At 52.9% G+C, this 21,006-nt stretch overlaps 1 protein-coding gene across 16 annotated transcripts in view; it reads right to left on the bottom strand.

The window, feature by feature from the left end:
* The window catches only part of Dysf (dysferlin), a 202,718-nt gene that overhangs the window by 74,718 nt on the left and 106,994 nt on the right, over positions 1-21,006 (bottom strand). For all 16 annotated transcript variants that reach the window (XM_075983655.1, XM_075983659.1, XM_075983657.1 and 13 more), the window contains 4 exons: positions 20,794-20,936; positions 18,787-18,960; positions 5,566-5,659; positions 5,056-5,133 (listed from right to left, as the gene is read on the bottom strand). In XM_075983655.1, the coding sequence (XP_075839770.1) occupies positions 5,056-5,133; positions 5,566-5,659; positions 18,787-18,960; positions 20,794-20,936 (489 nt within the window). The remainder of the gene's footprint in view (positions 1-5,055; positions 5,134-5,565; positions 5,660-18,786; positions 18,961-20,793; positions 20,937-21,006) is intronic.

Below are 21,006 nucleotides of genomic sequence, written 5' to 3'. Positions count from 1 at the left end.
GGGAGTGCCTCCCTGGCATGGGACTCCACATCCATGCACAGGCCCTGGCAGGCTGGCCCCGAGCCCTCTTCCTTCTGCCCCTGGCAAGGCCTGGCGGCGTCTGTGCGTTTAATGAAACCGTCTGGCTGTGATACCATCAGCTCCAAGCTCGGCAGAGAACCTCTCCCAGTTCCAGTAAGGGAAGGAGGGCGCGTTCCGATAAATAAAACCATATTAGAGAGCCAGCGAAAAAGCCTCTTTTGTTCCCACCCCCCTGTGCTTCCCAATGCTTTATTTTTATAAGCGTGCGGGCCCCAGACCGACCGCGTTTACACAAAGGTCACAATTGCACATTGTAGCGGCCATGCACGTTGTATTGGTGTTGGCAGCACCCCCCACGCAGGCCTCCGAGCAGGCTGGCTCTTTCCAGCAGCTCCAGCAGCCCAGGCAATGAGCTCAGCGCTGGGGGACAGAGAGGGGCAGCTTACAAACAAAACTCACCCAGACCCACACACATGCACCCCACCCACCCATGGGAGGGAAGAGGACAACAAAAGCATTGTAAAGAACAGGCCTGGAGGCCTTGGGCCTCAGACACTGGGCTACTGTGTGCCCAGGGCCCAGCCTCCACAACCACCCCCGCCCATCTCCCCACCCCCATCCCTGCAAAAGACATAAGCAGCAGCCAGGTGGCCAGATGGACTCATGGACTCACAGACACATCCTCTGTCAGGGAAGCAAAGAGCACGGGGTTGCAGGTCAGGGGGGAGGGAAGGGTCAGATCACCATGTCCAGAGTCCAGCCAGCCTGAGGGCTGCAAGACACAAACAGCTAAAGCAACCGCCAACAGGGCATGTTTGGACAGAGCTCTCTGAGGCTCTAGAAACAGACCACTTGAGGATGCCACCAGGTTCCCTCACAAGAGAGCCAAGGACCTGTCACCAAGCCCCAGGACATTTTCTGTATGGTGTTGGGCCAGCCCTGCTGCCCGGACCTTCCTGGAGCTCCAGATGACACTTGTGTTCCCATCCATCAGCCAGACTAGAGGCTATGACTTACGGTAGTACCCCTCCCAACGCAACCGCCAAAGAAAAAGCTGGACCCAGGAACACTAGCCTGAGATCCCAGGAGGCTGAGGCTGGCCTGACTCCTAGTACTCTGTGCCATCCCCATAAGAAAGGAAATCAAAACAACGCAAGTTCAAACTATGCCACAGCAATACCATGACTACAAAGTCAAGAAAAAGGCCTATAACCCAGCACTCAGGAGCTGAAGGAAGGAGTCAGGAGTTCAAGGTCATCTTTAGCTACATAGTGAGTTCCACACCAGCCTGAACAACATGAATCCCTACCACACAATAAAATAAAATTTAAAAAATAAATGAAATAAAAATTTAGAAAAAAAATGTTCAAAATTATCAAACCCAGCATTGGCAGGCAGTGGCAAAGTTAAGTGTTCTTTCCTATTGGAAGCTACTTAGTGACCCTTTAGAAAGCTGTTGGGCAGGATGCCTGAAAACATAAAATTGTTTTTAATGTTTTCCTCATATTCTTGGGCATCATTCAAATTAGCCAAAGGCTCTAGGTGCAAGGGTGTCACTGCAGGGGCGCTGGTAACACATGGCCCATGCAGTACCCATGTACTGACTGTCTACTGTGCGGAAGGGTAGCTCGGTACTGGGGATGCAGAGATGAAGGAGACTCCAGCCAATCTCTTCAGTGTGACCCCTGGGTGAGGATAGTCACTACCCAAGTTAAGAGCCACAGTGACACAAGTAAGTAGGGGCTGGTCTCGCCTGGCTGCATCCAGTTAGGTTCCCAAAGGAGGTTCTCCTAGCCTGATTCAAGAAAAAAAAAAAACTAAAAAGAGCGAGGTGTGCCCAGATGCCAGCCATGCACAGGTTAAGCAACTGACCTGAGTGAGAGGCAGAAGGCAGTACTAGAGCCAGAGCGCGGCAGTAGAAGGGATGGTGGACAGATATCAAAGGGCCCTTGACTGGTGCTGAGAAATCTGGCTGAGTCCCAACTCATGCATGCTTCCAGCTCTTGGGAAGGCATTAAGGAGCGCTGAAGCAGGTTAGACAGCCGCTGTGTATCGTAAAGCTGGGACCCGTTCCCCAGTCTCTTTCCCAGGAACCCTTTCTAAGTGAAGCGTTTCACAAGCCTCTGATGCAGTCTGGAAAACCCCTTCCCATGCCTGATGGGTGGATGCCGCCCCATCCCCCACTCCCGCCACCACCAGAGCCAACTTGAATAGAAAGCCTAGATTAGAAGAGGAGGGCCAAGTAGCATGGAGACATCAGAAGCCCGAGAGCAGGAAGTCCCCAGTGACACCCAAATCTAGGGACCACTACAGCACAGGTGAGCTGAGGCTCAGCAGACCCCACTGTGACCCGCCCTAGCAGGAACACCTCTCAGAGACACATTGTTTCAACTTCAGTGGACTACAGGCCAGCAGAGGAATGTGGGACATCATAAGTAGACCCTTCACCTCCTGAGTCACTAAATCGTGTAGCATCTGGCCTGTCTGCCATCTCTTCTTGACCGGGTTAGTCAAGGAATACACCTTGGAGCCCTCTGACCTTAAGGCCAAAAAAGGGGTCTAAATAATAAACATATCTTTGTTCCTGAAAGGCTGTAAGACAGCACTTCCCAAGATCCTCTGTATAGGGAATGGCAGGTGTCAGTGGGACCACGGCTCCATCCAATACAGAAGCAGTTCTCAGTGGGGATAAGACAAGGCAGACAGCTTCTAGCCTCCAGTAGCCTTGGTATACATAGAATTAGGAAGATGTGGGCTTGGACTGTGTTGGGAGATGGCATGATGCTGCCACTTTGAAGGGTCAGGCAAGATGGAGCCAGGAGCAGAGCCGATGGCAAGTGATGTCTCTCAGTCCTTGGGAGTCACGGCTGTTAGCTCAGAGCAAAGCCCGCACCAATATCAGAGAAGACAACTGGTACGAGCTGCATCTTATACTCTCTGCCTGACCTCTGCTGCACACACTCGACTCAAGCATACACCACAGACACCTTCCTTGGGTCTAGAGAGCAGATGTGGCCCCAAGGGCAGGCCCCACTGAGGTGCAGTCCCCAGGCCACCGAACAGTAGCCTCCGACAAGTATCTCCTCCAAACTCCACACCCACAGGCTAGCGGTGGGAAAACGGTGGGCAGCAGAGGACCGCATGACCCTGGACAGCGGGAAGGTAGCTGAAAGATGCTCCCAGTAGTAGCAGTCACAGCTAGACCCTCCCCTGGCCTCAGACATTCCGGCTTCAAACACCAGGCTCCTCAGCTATGGCAGCCAGTGGCCGGGCACAGCCTTGAGCAGCCAGCCACCCCAGGGTCAGTTCCCGGGGAGAAATCGCTTTGGTTTAGGGTTTGGGAGTGAAAATAAACACTCCGAGTTTTATAGGTTCCCCCGTGTTGGCTGCTGTTTTCCTTCCCAGCTGCTGCTCAATCGGGCCTTTCATTCAGAAGCCCATGGCCTCTGAGGAAGCCCTGGGCAGCGCCCTCAAAGCTCAAGGGATGTTTATCTGGGTGGAAAGTATGACATCTCCCAGACCAGTGCCTGCTGACCCTGCTGCATGATCCACACGCTGAGCTCCAGCTGCCCAGGCTACCTTTGGGGTCCTTAACCAGCTCAGTTCACAGAAGACAAACAGCCTTCTACCCTCACCCACGCACCACGCCGCTAAAAGGAAAAGACTGGTCTGGGGCTCAGTCCATTTCTACAGTCCTCAGTGCCAGCTCCAACGTCAAAGTCCTAGACACAGCCACTGTAGATGTCGAACTGCCCCCAGCCTGCCAATGTCCCTGTGCAAAGGGCTCTCTCAGGACCTGCCCCCAAAGCCCAGGAGGGAGGTACTCCAGGTGCCGGTGCTTAGCTGAGTGGGGATAGGGGGCAGGTCACTGAGAACCCAGGAACCTGGATGGGAACTACAGCTTCTGTGAAGGAAAGAGAGGTTGGGCTTAGAAGGACTGACATGTGACTATAAGCTGTATAGCCATTCTGTGACCAGAAGGCCACTCGCACGGAACCCTATCCTCCTTAACCATAGGTAGGTACTTGTGAGGGAACCACTTTGGACTTAATTCTCAACTCTGTCACCTGTCAACTCTTTCAACTCAAGCAATTTAGGGAACCCGCCTGAGTATTTCTTTACCTATAAAATAAAGAGGTGGGACACCTGGCTGGTGCACAGAGGTGCTCCATAAATGTCTGCCCTTCAGATGTCCAGTGCTGAAGATTCTGAGGGAAAACCGGGCACCTCATTGTGTGAGCACCCAGCTGGTGGGAAGACTGCAGCAGACAGACCACAGCTGAGCCCCACAGTGGATAGGGACACAGAGAAATGTCCCAGGGAGGTGGCAAGCACTGGGGGAACCAGAGGACATGTGATCTGGGTCCTAAAGTTGAACTTGAGGAAGAAATGCATTCTAGGCTGAGAAGGGCATTAAATGCAAAGGTCAGGCACATGCAGGAGGCTTGCAATTGTGGATCGAAGCTGGCGGGGCTGGTGGCTCATGGGTGAGGCCACAGTCACCACACCTCAATGCTTTGCCTGATGGGGCAAATACGACAGGTTCATCTGTCACGGTCTATGCTTCAAAACAGGGGAGGAAGAAGTCTGGTTATGCTTGGGGCAGTGTGAAAGGGAACAAGGAGGGCGGGAAACTGAGTGACCTGGATAAGTGTGTTTCTGAAGCAAGGATGCATGGAACTGTATAGCCAAGTCTTCCATAAAGAACCCCAGGCCAGTCAGGCAATATAGGAGCTGGGCCTGGGAAGGCAGGGGTCTCAGGGAGCTGGGTCCACACAGAGTGACCTACATAGAGAAAGACATCACTAGAGACCTAACAAAGAATGGCCCCTGGGAAGGAAGAGACAATCAGCCAAGTCATTTCCGGCAGAGGTCTCACATGAGAGGTAGCTGCCTTGATGAGGAAGAATCATCAGGACCTGGGAACAGTATCCAAACCTCACTGAAGTCAGCCACTCAAAGATGCTGCCAGCCACAGCGCACACTTAGAGCCCTCCCACTGGGAGTTCCGGCTCCTCCCCTTTTTCCACCTACCTGAGAATGAGTCTTTGTCCATGGCTGGCAGGTCTCGGGCCTGGTACAGGTAGCAACGCAGATGGTAGCGATTCCCATCTTCATTCAGGAGAAAACAGAGATGCCATGTGATCAATAGGGTTGCTAAAGACTGGAGCTACAGGAAGAGGAGGGTCTGCCCCAGGAAGGTCAGCACACTCTGGCTGTATATGGAAATGGCAAGGCATGCAGAGCGAGCCTCTAGCCCAGAGGAAGCAGCTTGCATCCTCTGAGCCTATCCAATCCCAGGGAGAGAAAGAGTGGAGGAGGGAAACGGAGGCCAAACTCACGGTGAGAGTGACCTGATTGCACATCCCATCACTCAGATGCGAATGCCCACATGTACACAGGCACACATACCAAAAGACCTGACTGGCCTGGAAGCACATAGTCGGTCCTATAGAGCCTCAATATATACACTCCTGACTATGGAACTCCACTCCAAGTGTGATGTCATGCGTACACATTCAGACGCCACCAACTGTAACTTACAGTCAAAGATGCAGGAGATCGTGGGTCTGTTAACACCAAAGCTCAGGGTAGAAACGGACATGGAATCTTCACTCCGGTCGTCCACCATGCCGCCCTGGGGACACAGGCTTATCAGGCCAGAGCAGAAAACTGACCCTGGATTCCTGCTCCCGGCAGCCCCTGGATGCCAGTCCTCCTCTGCACACACAGACCTCTGAGCCAAAAGCAGCTCTGGTGTAAATCCTCTAGAGGGTTATGCCTGAGAGTCAGACCAAGCGATTTGCCTCCCACCCAACACCGAGGTTTGCTGTCCTCACCCAGGCCCGGGCTTCAGTCAGGTCATGCTCCCCACAGCTGCCCTTCACAGGGCCCACACCACTTGTTCAGAAGGAACATGCTTCTCTCCGGCTCCAGGATAAGCATCAAGGCCCTCCTGCAGCTGCATGGGCTCCGAGTCTCACCACTGGGCACCTCCCAGGCAGACAGGGAGAATACAGTGGCACCCCTCCAAAACTGGATCACCTAAGTTCTAACACTGCCTGTCACTAACTGTCCCCGTGACTTCAGACAAGTTGCTTAACTCCTCCAGATCAATTTTTGTAGATCAGAGATGATTATACATTGCTCAGGTCAGAAAGTTGCTGTGCCTATTAAAGACAGACAAGTAGTTCTTAGGACCCCACCTGGCCACAGTTTGTGTTCAGAGAAAGCTAGCAAGTCACTGTCCTAAGGAAGTACAGCATAGGCTGTGGGGATGGATGTCAGAAGCTGTGCAGGGTGGAGCTGGGCTGGGGGTGGTGTTCATATATATATATATATATATATATATATATATATGGTCCATTTGTTCTGAATTATTCCAGAAGAGGTTCAGTCAGTAAGGTGCTTGCGTACACACATGAAGATGTGAATTTGATCATTAGATCCCCACACACACCACACACATCCTATACACCACACACACCACATACCACACATACCACACACCACACACACACATACACAGACATCACACATACCACACACACACATACACAGACATCACACATACCACACGTAAAAACACCAGATGTGGTAGTCCACATCTGTGACCCTAGTGCTGGGAGGCAGAGACAGGAAACCTAGACTAATTGCAAGTCCTAGGCCAGTGAGAAACTCTTTAAAAACAAGGTAGGTGGATCCTGAGGAACACTCCTGAGGTTGATTTCCAGATTATACACACACACACCACACATACACACACACCACACACACCACATACCACACATACTACACACATACCACACACCACACACACACATACACACACATCACACACACCACACATCACACACACACACACCACACCACACATCACACACACACATACACACACATCACACACACCACACACACACATACACACACACACGCCACACACACACACATACACACACCACATACCACACACACACCACACCACACATCACACACACACACATACACACACATCACACACACCACACACACACACACCACACACACACACATACACACACACACCACACCACACATCACACACACACCACACACACACCACACACACACCACACACATACACACGCCACACACACACATACACACACACGCCACACACACACATACACACACATCACACACATACCACACACACACCACACACATACACACACACCACACACATACCACACACATACACACACACACCACACCACACACACACACACACCACAAACCACACCACACACACAAACCTTGATGCTCCTACCACTAATGAGCAAGCTTTTGTGGGGATGGACAGTCCAGGACTGCAGCCCCTTGTCCTCAGCCTAGCCACACACAGGTGTCCTACAAGCAGGCAGGGTAGTGGGTGAGCACATGCAGTTGTAGGAAGTGGCCCACCTCACAGGACCCACAATGCATCACTGTTTGCTGAGCGAGCATACACACACTTTGTGCCTCCCCTCCCACCCCCTTCATAGCACCTCTCGCTGAGCCTCTGACTGTACTGTCCGGGTCCGTATACAAGCACTGGCCTGCAGCCTGAGATCAGAAGAGGTATTCTCCTCCCTGGCACTTACACAGGGACTGGGCCAGGTATCCCAGGCCTGGCTCGGGGCCTATGAGAATTCCTCTTGTAGTGTCCTACATGGGACCTGGGTTCCCTGACCTGTCCTGCCTCCCAAGGATGGCCCAGCTACCCCACATGGTCCCTAGGGCCCCAGCCATCCCCATCTGATCTAGGACCACTGTGGTCCTACCTTGCACCTTCTCCTGCCTCAGGGTTTGGGCATTAATTGGAGAAAGTACTTCAGGAGGCAGAGCAGATACCCTCCTGGAGCCAGGCAGAGGGGCAACCTAGAGCCCAGCCTGGCTCTGCCCCACCTGCTGGACAGCCACACTCATACTCAGAGAGAGGGGGGGGAGGGAGGGAGGGAGGGAGAGAGAGAGAGAGAGAGAGAGAGAGAGAGAGAGAGAGAGAGAGAGAGAGAGAGAGAGAGGAAGAAGAGAGCTGGACATCACCCTAAACAGATCCCATTAATGTCTGGGAACAGAGGGGAAAGCAGCCCTCCCTGCTGGACTTCAGCAGGCACTGAATTGGGACTTTAGAGTGCTGACATCCCGACACTAGCACCCCACTCATGTTAAAACAGCAGGGACACTCTGAGACCCCTCTCTCACCACACAGACACCAATGAAGCAGATATCATCACCTCTCAAAGGGGCCAGGGACATCCAGTCTGAAACATACACTCACAGCATCCTCACGCACCATAACGGGATCTCACAGACTTCAATATACCAAATATTCCCATCAAGGTCAATATGGGCTCTGGGTACCACAATAACCAAGCAAGCACTTCCAACAGTGCTTGACACAACAAGGCCCAGGGACATTCACTGAGTCGGTGGCTCTAACTCAGGGAAAGGCTTGCCTTCTGCTGAAAAGCACCTTTCTCCACACAGAAAACTGGAGCTGAAGCCATTCTCAGGGTTACACTGAGGGAAGGCGCCAAACAGACACCACCTGAGGCTGCGTGTGACAGGAGGCAGGGCAGTGCTGGCACTGGCCGGATGATTGGCAACACCCTGCCTTCGCCACCATCACTTCTCAGGACCCAAATCCAGGGACCATTCCCTGAGCTGGATCCCGGGAACTTTCAAGTCAGAGGACAGAAACCAGGGCAAAGTTCTGTGTTCTAGGTGATGATGTTCACTGAGGACCATGCCCAGGGCATGCGCAATTAGTGAGACAGGCAGATCAGCCCTGTGCCTGGAGTTCCCAGAGTGGATTGAGGAAAGGCAGCTAGCATGGCCAATGGCAAGTTCCTGCAATCCTCACTCTTATCTGTGAGAAATGCAGGGAGTTTAACCTTGGTCTTGTGAACACTCTGCACTGCGTTGTTCCCAATGGCGAGGCCTCTGGTGTCACAGGCATGTTTGAAGCATTCCTAGTCACCTGGCGGGGTATCAGTACCACTCTGTGATGACTGCCAAAACGTCTCCAGACACTGTCGTATGTCACCCAAGGGAGGGGTAGTACCCCTCACTTAGAAACATTGGTTAAAAAAAAATTAAATCGATAACATACCCACAGCCCTCAGTAGGTACCTGGCATTCAGTGTGTCTGTCACTTCTCCAGGCCTATGTGAAGCAATTCATCACCCAAATCTCCACTCCTTCCCCTCTAGTTTTCTTAAAGGCCTTGCACATCTTCTTCCTCCCACCACAGGGCCTTTGCACTGCCTGTCCCTCCCACTCAGCGCATCCTTCCTGCTATTCTTAAGCTCTCCCTCCATTTTAGTCATTGCAGAAGCATGGGCACCTCTTGGCTGTCTGCCTTGAGCAGTTCCCTGCCCTGCCAGTTGTCTTCTGAAGGGCAGCGGGCAAGGCACGCACGACCTTTCTATCCCACGTCCTCAGCCCTCTACCTGGCCCTGAGATGGCTCCAGTGAAGGAAACCCCAGCAAGTCCTTGCCTTGGACAATATGGACAGTTCAGGGACCAAAATCGCAAGTAGGAGGTAGTGACTTGTGTGGCTAACAGTGTTCCCCTCACCTCAGGAGTCCATGGTCTGACTGCCACAGAAGGAACCCCCCCCCCGCCCCGCTCTGGGTCCCTTTTTAACCAATAGGCTGCTCTTTATGTGGGAAGGGCAACGGGGACTTTTGGGGTGCCCCTTTGGAAAAGGCTTCCTGGAATAGGTACTGAGTAATCACAGGTGGCAGCATCAAAGAAGGGCTCAGCGGGCGGGTGAGGAAAATTGGGAGGGGGTGCCCAGTGGGGTCCTGGAAACAGCCAGGCTCCATCGGATGCCCCTGCTGGGGTCTCTGCCCGTTCGCCTCTCTCACCCACTCCTGCCCAGCCCTGTTGGCCGAGGGCATTGGGTTTCCCACAGCCACATTCTTCACTCCGTAGCTCATGTGGAGACTCCCAGGCTGGGGCTGGCAGCCATGCCGTCTGTGGCCACACACTGTGTCCTAGGGCAAGCTGTGTACGGGATCCTATGGCTCCCTCTGGGGGGGGACTGGGCGGCCTCCAACCCACTGCTGCCCGGCAGGAGGCCATGGATCCCTGGAGGAGCCGGAGGCAGTAAGAAGGAGAAACTGGGCCTCAGAGATGCATGGAGTGCCCCCAAATGTCCCTCGAGAAAAAGTCAAACTTTTTTGGGCCTGCCCAGGGCTGACCTCCAAAGGCCTTCAACCAAAAGGAAGCAGGCAGGTTCTGGGGGAAATGCCTACAAAAGGGATCCCCTCCCTCATCCAGATGAGATGGAGACCTAGAAAAGGCTCAACAGCATGCTTGAGGGTCCTTCAGAGCGACACACCACCCACTAGGAAGGTTGGCTGCTCCAGCCTCAAAAAGGAGCCCTGAGTGAGCTCCCTGGAGAACTCTATCAGCACCCATGTGGGGCGGTGGGAGGGGAAAGCTGGGGAAGCTAGAGGCAGAGCGATTACAAGCTTAGAAGGCTGGGACAGTGCTCCAGATGCAACACTATGGCTGCCGGGAGGAATCAGCAAGGCCTTAGGGGCTTGTTGGGACCATCACGGAGACCCCAGCAATCTTTCCTGCATTGGCCAGGTCAAGCAGAGAGGTGTAGCCTACCACCAGTGACTGCCATCGTCCTCCCTCCAGGGAAGACCACTCCCACCATAGGTCAGGAGGCAGAAGCAAGAAGAGCCCAGTCCCCCTGGGAAGGATCCTACTAACAGGAAATGAACAGTGCCCACCCCTCCATTCATGCAAATAGGACCCCAGGGTGGCAAGGGCCGGAGTTGTTCCACAGCCCAGAGTAGATTACGGATTTGGGACTTTGCAAGGCAGTTAATAGACAGGAGAAAGTCTCTACATTTACAACTCGAGAAACTGGTATTTCAAAACAGAGGTGGTGGTGCATATCTATAGCCCTGGCACTTGGGAGCCAGGGGTACGAGGGAGCAGGAGTTCTAGGGAAGCCTGGGTTATCATGAGACTGATTAAAAAGACCAAAGAAACAAAGAAAGAAGACCCACACACATCTGGGAATTGCCCCTGTAGAAATCAGCCCATGCTCTAAGCCTGAACTGGGAAGCCTGGCGTGGCTTTTTCTGGAGAGCTGGCAGCCGAGCATTGGCCAGCACAACCCTCCGACAAGCCTCTGGACCATCACCATCTTCACCCTCTCCTCATCCCCAGCTCTGCAGGGACAGCGAAGCAACATGGTGATGTGAGACAGTCTTCCTTGGTTTGCATTTGAAGACAGTTCAAGCAAAACAAGTTCTCTGTGAAATGGGTTCCTAATGGAGCGTGCCTCCCAGGGCTGGTTAGACAAAGCCATCTATATACAGAGTCGGTGGCCCCAGGTACCTGTGGTGTGTATCTTAGCACAGGACATGAGGAACGTCCACAGCAGCTAGGGTGTCCATACCTGTACCACTGAGGACTACACAGGCTCTGTCACAGATGCAAGGCTCGCCAAGGAACAACGTAGTGAAAGGAGGTTACTGCTTTTGCTGTGTCATTATCTTCCCCATCCGACAGTGACAAGACCAAGACAGTTTGTCTCTTCCCTGCTGTTAAGTGGTGGATTCTCTAACAAGACCAGGATCTCTCTTCCAGAGTTCCGAGCCCCTAAGTAAAGTGCTGTAGTGGCTAAAGATGGCTGAGTGCCAGCTTAGGGGAGAAGAAGTCATACCCAGGACTCAGAGCACATCCCTAGCTGCCACCACTTACACAGAAGCCCACACGCAAGACAGCAGGCCAGACCAAGGCATGGGAGGCCTTTATAAGAGGGAGTAGGCTGGAGATCTCCCTTCTCAACCAGGTCTTAAGTAGAATAGCAGGCGAGGGTGCAACCCCATTTAATTTGCAACTGGAAGAAGGGTTTGGAATCAGCCGCTTAAGTCTTTACGAAAGTCTTTGCAAACCTACTGCCTGAGCGCCCCACGGAGCTGGGAGGGCACCAGGCAACATGGAGAGTGCATGGTGCCACGTGGGGCTGATTTGGACCAAGTGTCCTCCCTGCTGAGACATCCAGCACAAGTTCTTTCCTATGCCAGCTGCCTCAAGAATTTCAACAAGTGTCTGTCCCACTTTGTTTGGACGTGCCTTGATTCTTCATGCCTGGTTTCTTAGAATGACTGGTAATAATGTCCCAGGCTATATTTAAAAAAAAAACATTAGGGATGGAGGCTCCTAGACCCTCAAGTGCGATGTCATACTTAGGGGCTCCAACTGTGCAGGTACACTCACTTAGGACTTCAACATCTTAAAACCCAGGTTGGAGCAAGACAGATACACACATTATAGGACATAGTCAAACTGTCCTCTCTAGCAGGAGAACAGGAGGGATGGGGAATCTTCGTTTGAGCGGGGTGCCAGCCCTCTCCAGACAGCACAATGCCAGGTAGGGAACAAGTGGTTATTTCAGGTGAATAATCAGGATCTGGGGATGGGGCTCAGTCGGAGGAGTGCTAGCCTCGCAGGCACAAGGCCCTGGCACTTCAGTTCCCAGAACCATAAGGGACAGTGCACACCTGTAATTCCAGCATCAGGGAGGTGGGTCAGATCAGAAGTTCAAGGGCATCCTAGGCCACATGGTGAGATCAAGACCAGTTTGGAATATATGAATCCCTGTCTCAAGAAAGGAACTTGGGGACAGATACAGAGTGGCCCTCCAAAAACTCAGCCTCCCCCAGCCACGGATCATAGCTACCCAGGAGGCAAATTTCTGAAGGATGCCTTGCTCAGAGGGAACAGATCTGGGAACTGGGCTAGGGTACCAGGCACACAGTATGACTTCATCCAGGTCCAGAGATGACCCCACCCTGGCCAAGCCATGTGGGACCTCATTTCTGGCCAGCTCAGTACTTGAGCTACTTCACATCAACACTGGCTGCCCTCTCCAGTCCCTCCAACTCATACCTGCCCTTCATTGACAATGGCCCAGGGTGGTGACAACTGTCTCTAAGGGGTCGTTTGTAGGCTTCCTGGGTAGCAGCTTCTCCGGATGGAGAGACACACTCATCACATCTGGATGCCCCGAGGAACTGACTGCCTGTCTGAAATGCAGGAAGCAAGGATAACCAAGGATGCTAGCCAAGAGCCAGCCTCCTGACACTTCAAATTTTCTCTCCCTAAGGCCACCCCTAAAGAGCCCTGGGTGTGGCAGGAGAGATGCTCTGCCCTAGTGAAAGAGAGGGCGAAAGTAGTAGTTGGTGAGTAGTTGGTGATCTGGCCAAGAGTCAGAAAGCACCTGAAGAGAGAGGGGAGGGGAACTGTATACCCTAGGTAGGTTCTAGGACAGACACAGGCCTATTTCTTTTGCAGTAGCACTTCAGAGCTCAAAGAACTATCTGTGGTGATAGTGACATCACTACCCCATAGCTGCATCACCAGATACAACAGAAACTGTTTTTTCTTATTCTGGTTACTCCAGAAAAGAATTTAAAGAGCCATGTGTGGCACCTCAGTTGTCCCATCTGTAAGATGGGCTAATGTCAGCATCCAGTCTCCCGGGGTGGCTGTGAGATACAGGGCAACATGAAAACCTATCTGCTTGATGGTTAAAAAGATTTAGTAATTCTCTCTTGGGGACTTGGATGCCCTAGAGGAGTAGATAATGCCAGAGGCCTGACACCAGAATTTAACCATCACAGACACATGTACAGAAGCATCAGCAAGCATCAGATCTGCCAAAGGGCAGAAGACAGAGAGAGGGAGAGGGAGAGAGAGGTATCTAACCTCCCAAGGCTCCTGCAGCTCCAAGGCTCACAAGCACCTTTGAACGTGGAAGTCTTTCTCAGCTCTAGAAGGCACCAAGGCCGCCAGCACACGCTTCAGGCCTGTCTCCTCCCTTCCTCCCTTCCTTCTTCCCTGCCTTCCTCATTCCCTCCTTCTCTCCCTCTCAGCCAGGCTGCCTCTGCAGCCCGGGAAGCCTTGCCCCTCTAGCAAGGCCAAGTGCAGAGGCAGGGTTTGGAAAATCCTCGTGCCTGGAGGGCAGGCCCAGGGCAAGGGTGACAGTACAGATTCCGTGAGCTCATCCCCAGCAGCCGTCACCAGAGTTCCCAGAGAGGATGGTGGCGTCAGGAGGGGGTGACTGGGTGGGAGCCGGGTGGTGGTGGCTGTGGCGGCAGCAAGGGGTGTGGGGTAAGGAGGAGGCTGATGGAACTCGCTATAATAGTGGCTTTGTACTCCGATTCCCAGCTCCCTGGGAACGCCAGGAAGATTATGAAACCCGGTGTCTTTGGGAATGCCAGGATATTAGCTGGAAAAAGAATAATACGAAAATAAAATAATGCGCGGGATGGAGACAGCAGACGCTTAGCAGACTGAGCCAGGGCCTCCCGCTCTGAGGAGGGAGCCAGGCTTGGCCCATGCTGCTGGTGCTAACGAGCAGACAGGGCCTGCCTTCCAAGGAGACGATTTCCAGAGGGTGCTGGCAGGCCAGGGGAGGGGTGGCAGGAGGCAAGGCATAACCAGGCCTAGTCCTGGGGCCCAGACATTCGAACCCCTCAGATTCCCAAGAGGTTCCATCAGCCCCACCCACAGACATTCCCTGGCTCTTTCAAGGTCTCTCTCTATAACCTCCTCCCAGCGCCCTCCCCCTCAGCATGGCCACTCTGGAATAACTATAGAACAGCAAAGATATAGAAGGCGGCAGGTTTATTTGCAGTCACACGCGAAACTCTCTCTTCCAACCCTAAGTCCCAGAGGAGCTCCCCTGTGGACCAAGCCTCTAGCATCAGACCCACAAAAGGGCAGAATGAGCTGTCTTATCTTGTCCCCATCCATGCCATACACCCAGCGGGAGGGCTTTCAAGGAACCTCTGCCTTCCACAGCCAGTGCGTCACTCGGGAAAGCATCTAGACGGAGGCCAATGCACTCTATCTTCTGCCCTCCATACTCAACGGAGCCAGTAGCAGCAGCAATAGCAGCTCATTACTTAGGACCTCGTTAAGGGCAGAGATTCTTGAGCCCCACCCAGACACACGGCCTCAGAGTGAGCATTGTCACAGGTCCTTAGCTGACTTCTCAGCTCATTAGCCAGCACAGTCACTGCTAATCCTCCCAGTGATACTCAGATGTGGTCTCTTCCATGAGTCCCAGAGGCGTGGGAGGCAGAAGGAAGAGCCAGATCACCTGGGAAGTCTGTCACATGCACACCAGGTACAGGTCAGACAGACATTAGCAGACACCAAGAACAAGCAGTGTGGTCCTGGTAACAGAACACCTGACAATCTATCCTGTGATACAGAGTGAGCATGAGTCCCAGTCCCTGGGCTAAGACACCAGCCTGTTCCAGGGCAAAGCCAATAAGCTCAGAGATGGAAAGCCAGGCCATCCTTTGGCCATGCTGGAAGCAGGTGAAGCTGCCTGTAGAAAAGGATGGTGTGGGGTCACGTGTCTGTGCAGGGGCTGGGGATTCCATATACTCAGTAGTCCAGACAGTTATTATCCAGAAGAAAAAGAGCTCTGCCCGGAAACGGAACTCCTAAGGACACTACAGAACTCTGGGGGATCCACCCAAGCACTCACAGACTTTCTCCCTCAGATTCTCTGGCAGTCATGTTCCCCAGAAATGCAGAGGACTTCCTGAGGCAGTTCCTTCCATGTATAATAAACTAATTACAAATGCGGGCTGGAGAGACAGCTCAATGGCTAAGAGCATCAGCTGCTCTTCCAGAGGTCCTGAGTTCAATTCCCAGCAACCACATGGTGGCTCATAACCATCTATAATGAGATCTGGTGCCTCTTCTGGCCTGCAGGCATACATGCAAGCAGAGCATTGTATACATAATAAATAAATTAATATCTAAAAAACTACTAATAACAAGTGAATCAAAAAATTCATCAACCCTCCCATGCCTGTCAACTTGACATTTGACATCAGTGAACCCCCCCCCCCCCATGACACGCTCTCCCACAAACAACAGACTAGTCAATGTCTCTGTTTCTTGGAAATATCACCACTACCATATCCCATTCTCCCAGTCTTTACAAGGAGAATCTTGGCCCATGTTTCCTAGCCTTCCTTGCTTGCCTTCCTTCTCCAAGTCCCACCCTGCTCTAGCACCTGCCTTTGGCCATGTGTCTGGGCACCTCTGACCATGTGTCCTGCCCCTCCCAGCAGACACTCAACCCCAACTCTTCCTGCTTTCCTGACCTGGCCATGTTGTAAGAGGACCGCTAGTGTGTTCCCTCCTGCCCAGACCCGAAATAACCACACAGATACTGTATTATTTAAATCACTGTTTGGCCCATTAGCTCTAGCTTCTTATTGGCTAACTCTTACATATTAATTTAACCCATCTCCTATAATGTGTGCATCACCACGAGGTTGTGACCTACCAGCAAAGTTTCAGCACATCCACCTATCTCCGCCAGTGGCTCCACAGCTTCTCTCTGACTCTGCCTCCTCTCTCCCAGCATTCAGCTTAGTTTTCCCCACCTAGCTCTGTTCCCCTATAGCTCTGCTATAGGCCCAAAGAGTTCCTTTATTAACCAATGATATTCACAGCATACAGAGGGGAATCTCACATCATGGCCACCCATCAGACAGCCACTAGGTCCACTATACCTCACACAGCTACATCAGATGCCAGAATTCCCATCTACACTGCTGAGCCTTTGACACTCCTGTGTGTCCCTCTGCCAATCCAAATATCACCTTGGTCCCACGGCTCCTGCCCCACGTGGTAGCCTTAGGCTTGGATTTTCTGATGGGAAGCTATCTCTCTCAGTTACTTCCCATAGCTGCTTTATTCATGATCCCCAAGCCCTGCTCCAGCCAGAGCCTGGCCTCTGCTCAACCGTGCCCTCGGCTCCCTTGTACCCCCGGGAAGAGGCCTGGATCTGGACCTCCAGAACTCTCTTCTTACCACTATTTCCAGTTTCTTTTCCTTTTCAGAAGTTCCTCTCTCAAACCTAGTGGTGCTATCAATCACAGAGCCCAAGTGTGGTCATTCAGAGCTTTCCACCCCTCACCCCAGCTACAGGGACTGGCACAGGCACACACGACCAGCTGGAGCCATTTCCTTCTTGGGGTTGAGCCACTCCGGACTCTCCATATGGGGGAAAGGCAGCATGCCTGTCCAGCAGGGTCCTGTGACTGTCAGGATGTGGCATGTCTTCTGCCACCGCCATTACTACCAAGGAGCAAAAAAGCATGAGAAGAGGCTGAGACAGAGGAACGAGTCCCAGGGATGCCCTGAAGACCTGTTTCCTGCCACCTGATACCCGCTTCCCCTCCAGAGCACTTTTCAGCTGAGTGAAACCCAAAGACCCCTTGCTCATCAGCCCATATGAGCAGAGTCTCTCTGTGGCGTTCACATTGTTTTCTGAGACAATCTCTCACTAGAACCTGGGTCTCCGTGGTTAGGCCTCTGCTTGCCCGATACTGAGTGCACAAGCACATGCCACCACACCTGGATCTTCTCATGTGGACGCTGGGGATTAAACTCATAGCCCCAGGTGTGTACTCTGCCCACTGACCCATCTCCCCAGCCTGAGTCTCTGCCTAATGAAATGAATTGGTCCCTTCAGTGCTTGCCTGGCCTTCCTCAAGTTCTTCCACTGCAACTTTCAGCCTCAGCCACAGGACCCTCCCTAGGCCCTGCCCAGTACCCAAACCAGGCCAACACAGGACAAAGACAACCACACACAGCCCTGCTTCCTGAAAGCCACAGAGTTATCTCACTTGCTCCTGTCCTGGCTGACAACTGTTTAGTGGCCCAGAGCCCAGGATGACTGCTTCCCTCAAGGGCTTTGTTTAAGAATAGAAGGCTCTCTCTCCAAGCCTGTTGCAGACTGTTACCTGGCCTTCAGGGGGGTTTCTTCTCCCTGCACTACCTGAGATGAAGGACCTCTCTGGCCAGCCTTGGGTGTTTGGGGGGGGGTGCTCCACTGGCTTCTACTTCCTTCTCTGCTTCCATTCATCACATCCTGGGCCCACTCCCACCAGACTCTCCCAGGCCTCACAGCTGCCTTGACCCACTGATAAGCACACATACATTGATACAGGCAACCGTGTGTGTAAAGGCTGACAAGACCTGTTTCCCAGGTCTGCACCCCAGAGTACACATAAAAAATGCATACATAATACTGGCTGTATTTCCGAAGTGGTGGTCCGTCTCCAGGAGTCTCTAGACTACCAAAACAGAGAACAAGCTGTCTGCCAAGCCCCAAATGTCCCTGCTCCGATTGCCATCATCTCTCCCTGGGGTTCACCACCCTGATCTTGACTCCAATGCTACTCACTATAGAAGATGACACGGAGAAACAGTAGTCACCCAGGATTTCCCTTTCTCAGGCATGTCTCCCCCAAACCCTATCAAAGCCCCCACCAGGGAGAACTGTGTCCTTCAAGGATACGCCAGGATCACCAGGCTTCTATGGCCACTCCCAGACTTCCCTCATCCCTGCCAGGCTATCTCTGCAGGAATCTCTGGGTCCTTGGGCTTTGCTGTCTGGTGAGCCACTCAGAGGCCCAGGCCATTGCTCATCTTCACACTCAGAGAAGCAGTGGATCTTCCAGTGTCAAGAAAGAAGCTGCCTTACTTTAGGAAGACACCTAGAATGCTGCTCATTCTCCCCACATGCCACCCCACAGGGACCCAAGCCAGGATGGCTGGCCAACGTTCCATCTGAAACCATGACCCTAGGGATTCCATGCCTGTCCCACATCAGCCTTGGAAAGGCGAGCTGCACCCCACCCAAGCCCAGCCAGATGCAACCCAATGTACCAGGGCCCCCTCGAGGGCAAACACAGCTGCAGGTCCCGTCTTTTCCAGTGGCTCCATGCGGCGGCGCCAGCGGCGGCGGCGGAAGGCATCTGTCTTGCGGTACTCCAGGTGGAACTTCCAGCCAAAGAGAGAGGCGTATTCCCAGCCCTCACCCTCAGCCTCTGCCTGCCTGTGCTGTAGGAGAGAGGAGGCAGCTTTGAGGGAGAGACAGGGCAGGATTCCAAGGGGTAAGCCTGGAAGAACCACCTGCAAAAAGGTGGCTTGGAGTAGCCTTGAGGTAGGAAACCCAGGAGAGAAAGGAGACTTCCAGGCCACAGAGTAGCCGAGGAGGCCAGCAGGGAAGGTAGACAGCAGCAGAGCTAGACACTGGGCTTCGGGCTGTTTATTTGAACTAGGGGTGGACTGCCCGAATCCAAGCTTTCCTGTCATTTCCTTTTTCTCCTTCACATCCCAGCTTCTAAACATAGAGATGGGCCTGCAGCTCAGAGGCAAAATGAAGACCTGCTTCCTAAGGCCAGAGGACTTCTCCCAGGATGTGCACCTAGGCTGACGGTGAGGGGTCCATCTCTCCTCGGAAGGCACCCTTTCCTGCAGGAAGCCTCCCTTTCCTGCAGGAAGCCTGCACATGTCTGACCCCAAGCCCTATAAGGGAGTGACATGGCACTGATGTTAGCTATCAAGCCAGGCTGGGATCCCAAGCGAGGCCCACACCTCTAACAACTGGGTGTCTTCCATGCAGAGGAAGAATGCCATCCTGGTTCATAGTGGCTTGCCCAAAACACCACCTGTCCCCAGACCCAGACAGTCCCTCTCTAGAGTACTGCTCTAAGGGGGAAAAGAAAGCCGGGTCCCCTAAAGACTCTCCCTAAAGAGTGGGAGAGGCCTGTCTCTGCTACTAAATCCAAATGTGTTCTTAGGAGTGAAGGATAGATGACCAGAAGACCCGGGAAGGCAGGTCCTTGGGGGGGGGGGTGGGGGGGCTGCACATGAGCGTTCCCAGACTCTGGGACAAGTGCATGTGTTCATGTGTGCTCACAATAAAGTACTGCGGGCCTGTCCTGTGTTCCATGGTGCCCTTAGGTGAAAACTGATGGCTCTTCTCTGGTCTCTCGCTAGCCAATACACTCACACTGTGGCCTACCACCGGCAGCCAGAAGGGTGGGCTCAGGACCCAGCCCACTGCTACTAAGCCACGTCTCTGTGGTACAGATATCATAGCACATCCCACCAGCCAGTGGCAGACAGCTCAGGTGGTGTGGACCCATCTCCTGCCTCCAGGTAAGGAGTATCTGCAGGGTTTGAGGGCCCCTGCCTTGGAGCCTCCATATCACCCAGTCTCCCTCTAGGAAACCAAGTGGAAAGCACTGCCTTTGGCATCCTTGAGCCTTTGGGGATTGTAAGTGACAGTACTCGGACATCCATATGTAGGCATCTGTGAGTGCCAAGTGTGATCTGGAGAGGCTGGTGTGATCTACTTGTTTTGAGTGTGCACAGTGTGACTCGTATTTTCAGTGTGGTGTGTATATGTGCTCAACTGATCTGGGGGAGAGCCACCAGTGAACTCACTGGGTCTTGAGGTGTTTTGAATGAGAATGTCCCCCAGGCATTGTTTGGGGAGGTTTAGGTGGTATAGTCTTACTAGAGAAACTATGTCATAGGGGGTGGGCTTTGGCTTTAAAATCCTCACACCACTTCCAGTTTTCTTTCTCTGCTTCACACTTATGTTTCAAGAGGTGAGCTCTGGGCTTCCTGTTCTGACTGCCATGCCTGCTAATTGCTGCTGTGACTCCCAGCCGTGCTAGACTCGAATCCTCTGGAACTACAAGCCCAAACCAGCTCCCTTTCTCTAAACTGCCTTGGTCATAATGCTTTATTCATCACAGCAACAGAAAGTCACTAAGACAGGTCTATGTGTCTGTGTGCACTTTGTGCACACTCAGACATTTCTATATGCACTGGCCTCCTCCGTCCCGAAGCCCCACTTCCACCCACCTCCCCTTGGCTCACCCTCTTCAGTGCCTCCATCTGGCTGAGGTCCCTCCTGCGCAGTCGGACCCAGCGCCGACGTCTGTGAGTGTAATACATCTTCTCAGCGGGGACCCAGTGTTTTGGCTTTCGGTCTGGGGGGATGGTGATACTGTACTCCCAGCCTAAGGGGTGGAGAAACCTGTAAATCATTGTCAGCAAACCCCCATCTCTCCTAAGCTATCTCTCTTTGGG

The sequence above is a fragment of the Microtus pennsylvanicus genome, chromosome 8 (genome assembly GCF_037038515.1).
Source record: "Microtus pennsylvanicus isolate mMicPen1 chromosome 8, mMicPen1.hap1, whole genome shotgun sequence".
Lineage (NCBI taxonomy): Eukaryota > Metazoa > Chordata > Mammalia > Rodentia > Cricetidae > Microtus > Microtus pennsylvanicus.
The sequence above is the reverse complement of the archived record's forward strand: the minus strand, read 5'-3'. Positions and strand labels throughout refer to the sequence as shown.